The sequence below is a fragment of the Primulina huaijiensis genome, chromosome 15 (genome assembly GCF_012295235.1).
Source record: "Primulina huaijiensis isolate GDHJ02 chromosome 15, ASM1229523v2, whole genome shotgun sequence".
Lineage (NCBI taxonomy): Eukaryota > Viridiplantae > Streptophyta > Magnoliopsida > Lamiales > Gesneriaceae > Primulina > Primulina huaijiensis.
In genome coordinates this window covers 12,255,244-12,256,129 of record NC_133320.1, presented here as the reverse complement: position 1 = coordinate 12,256,129, position 886 = coordinate 12,255,244, and the positions used below count along the sequence as shown (strand labels likewise).

Below are 886 nucleotides of genomic sequence, written 5' to 3'. Positions count from 1 at the left end.
TGTGTTTATGTTGGTCAAAGCTGCTCGTATTTGGTGGGAAGCCACCAAAGTTACTGTCAATGTTCGTGAACTGAAGTGGAACGAGTTTAAGGAGTTATTTTACGCCATATACTTTTCACGTGAAGTAAAAGCCAAGAAGGTGAAGGAATTTCTGGAATTGAAGCAGGATGCTTTGTCTGTTACTGATTATATGTTGAAGTTTGAAGAAGGATGTGTCTTTGTTCCTTTTATTGCTGAGAATGATAAAGATAAAGGAGAACACTTCCTTCGTGGGTTGAAGCCAGAAATTCGAAGGGATGTGCATATGTCCAAGGTAGTCACTTATAAAAATATCGTGGAGAGAGCTTTGCTTGCGGAACATGATGAGCAAGAAATTGAGAAAGAGAGGCAACTAAGAAGGCAAGCTTTCCATGCTAGAGGACAAGGTGCAAATGCAAATGTTCGTGGTGGCCACAAAGGTAAGGGTAAGATGGAGCAGCGCTCTAAACCTCCTGTGTCTTCTTTTGATACTGAACGACCGGTATGTCCTAAGTGTGGAAAACCACACAAGGGTGAGTGTTTGGTGGGTAGTGGACGATGCTTTAGATGCAAGAAGATGGGGCACACGGCACTGAAATGTCCTCTCTCCTCAAGCAAAGGAAAAGTCCAAGGCAGAATTTTAGCTATGACGAAGGAAAGTGTTAATCCTGATTCTTCTGTGATATTAGGTAATATTTTAATCTATGGCAAAGAAGCAATTACATTGATTGACACTGGTGCAACCCATTCTTTTATGTCTGAAGTGTTTATGCAATTTATATCTGTGGAACCTACTGTTATTGTAGTACCGAAACAACCAATGTGCGTATATATGTGCATAATTTCTATTATTTAATTTTAAATGGTT

The 886-nt window shown here is 39.8% G+C and overlaps 1 protein-coding gene across 1 annotated transcript in view; it reads right to left on the bottom strand.

Annotated features, from left to right (window-relative positions):
• Positions 1-680: 680 nt before the first annotated feature.
• The window catches only part of LOC140959303 (uncharacterized), a 3,188-nt gene continuing 2,982 nt past the window's right edge, over positions 681-886 (bottom strand). The window contains exon 7 of the mRNA XM_073417170.1: positions 681-695. Coding sequence (XP_073273271.1) covers positions 681-695 — 15 coding nt within the window. The remainder of the gene's footprint in view (positions 696-886) is intronic.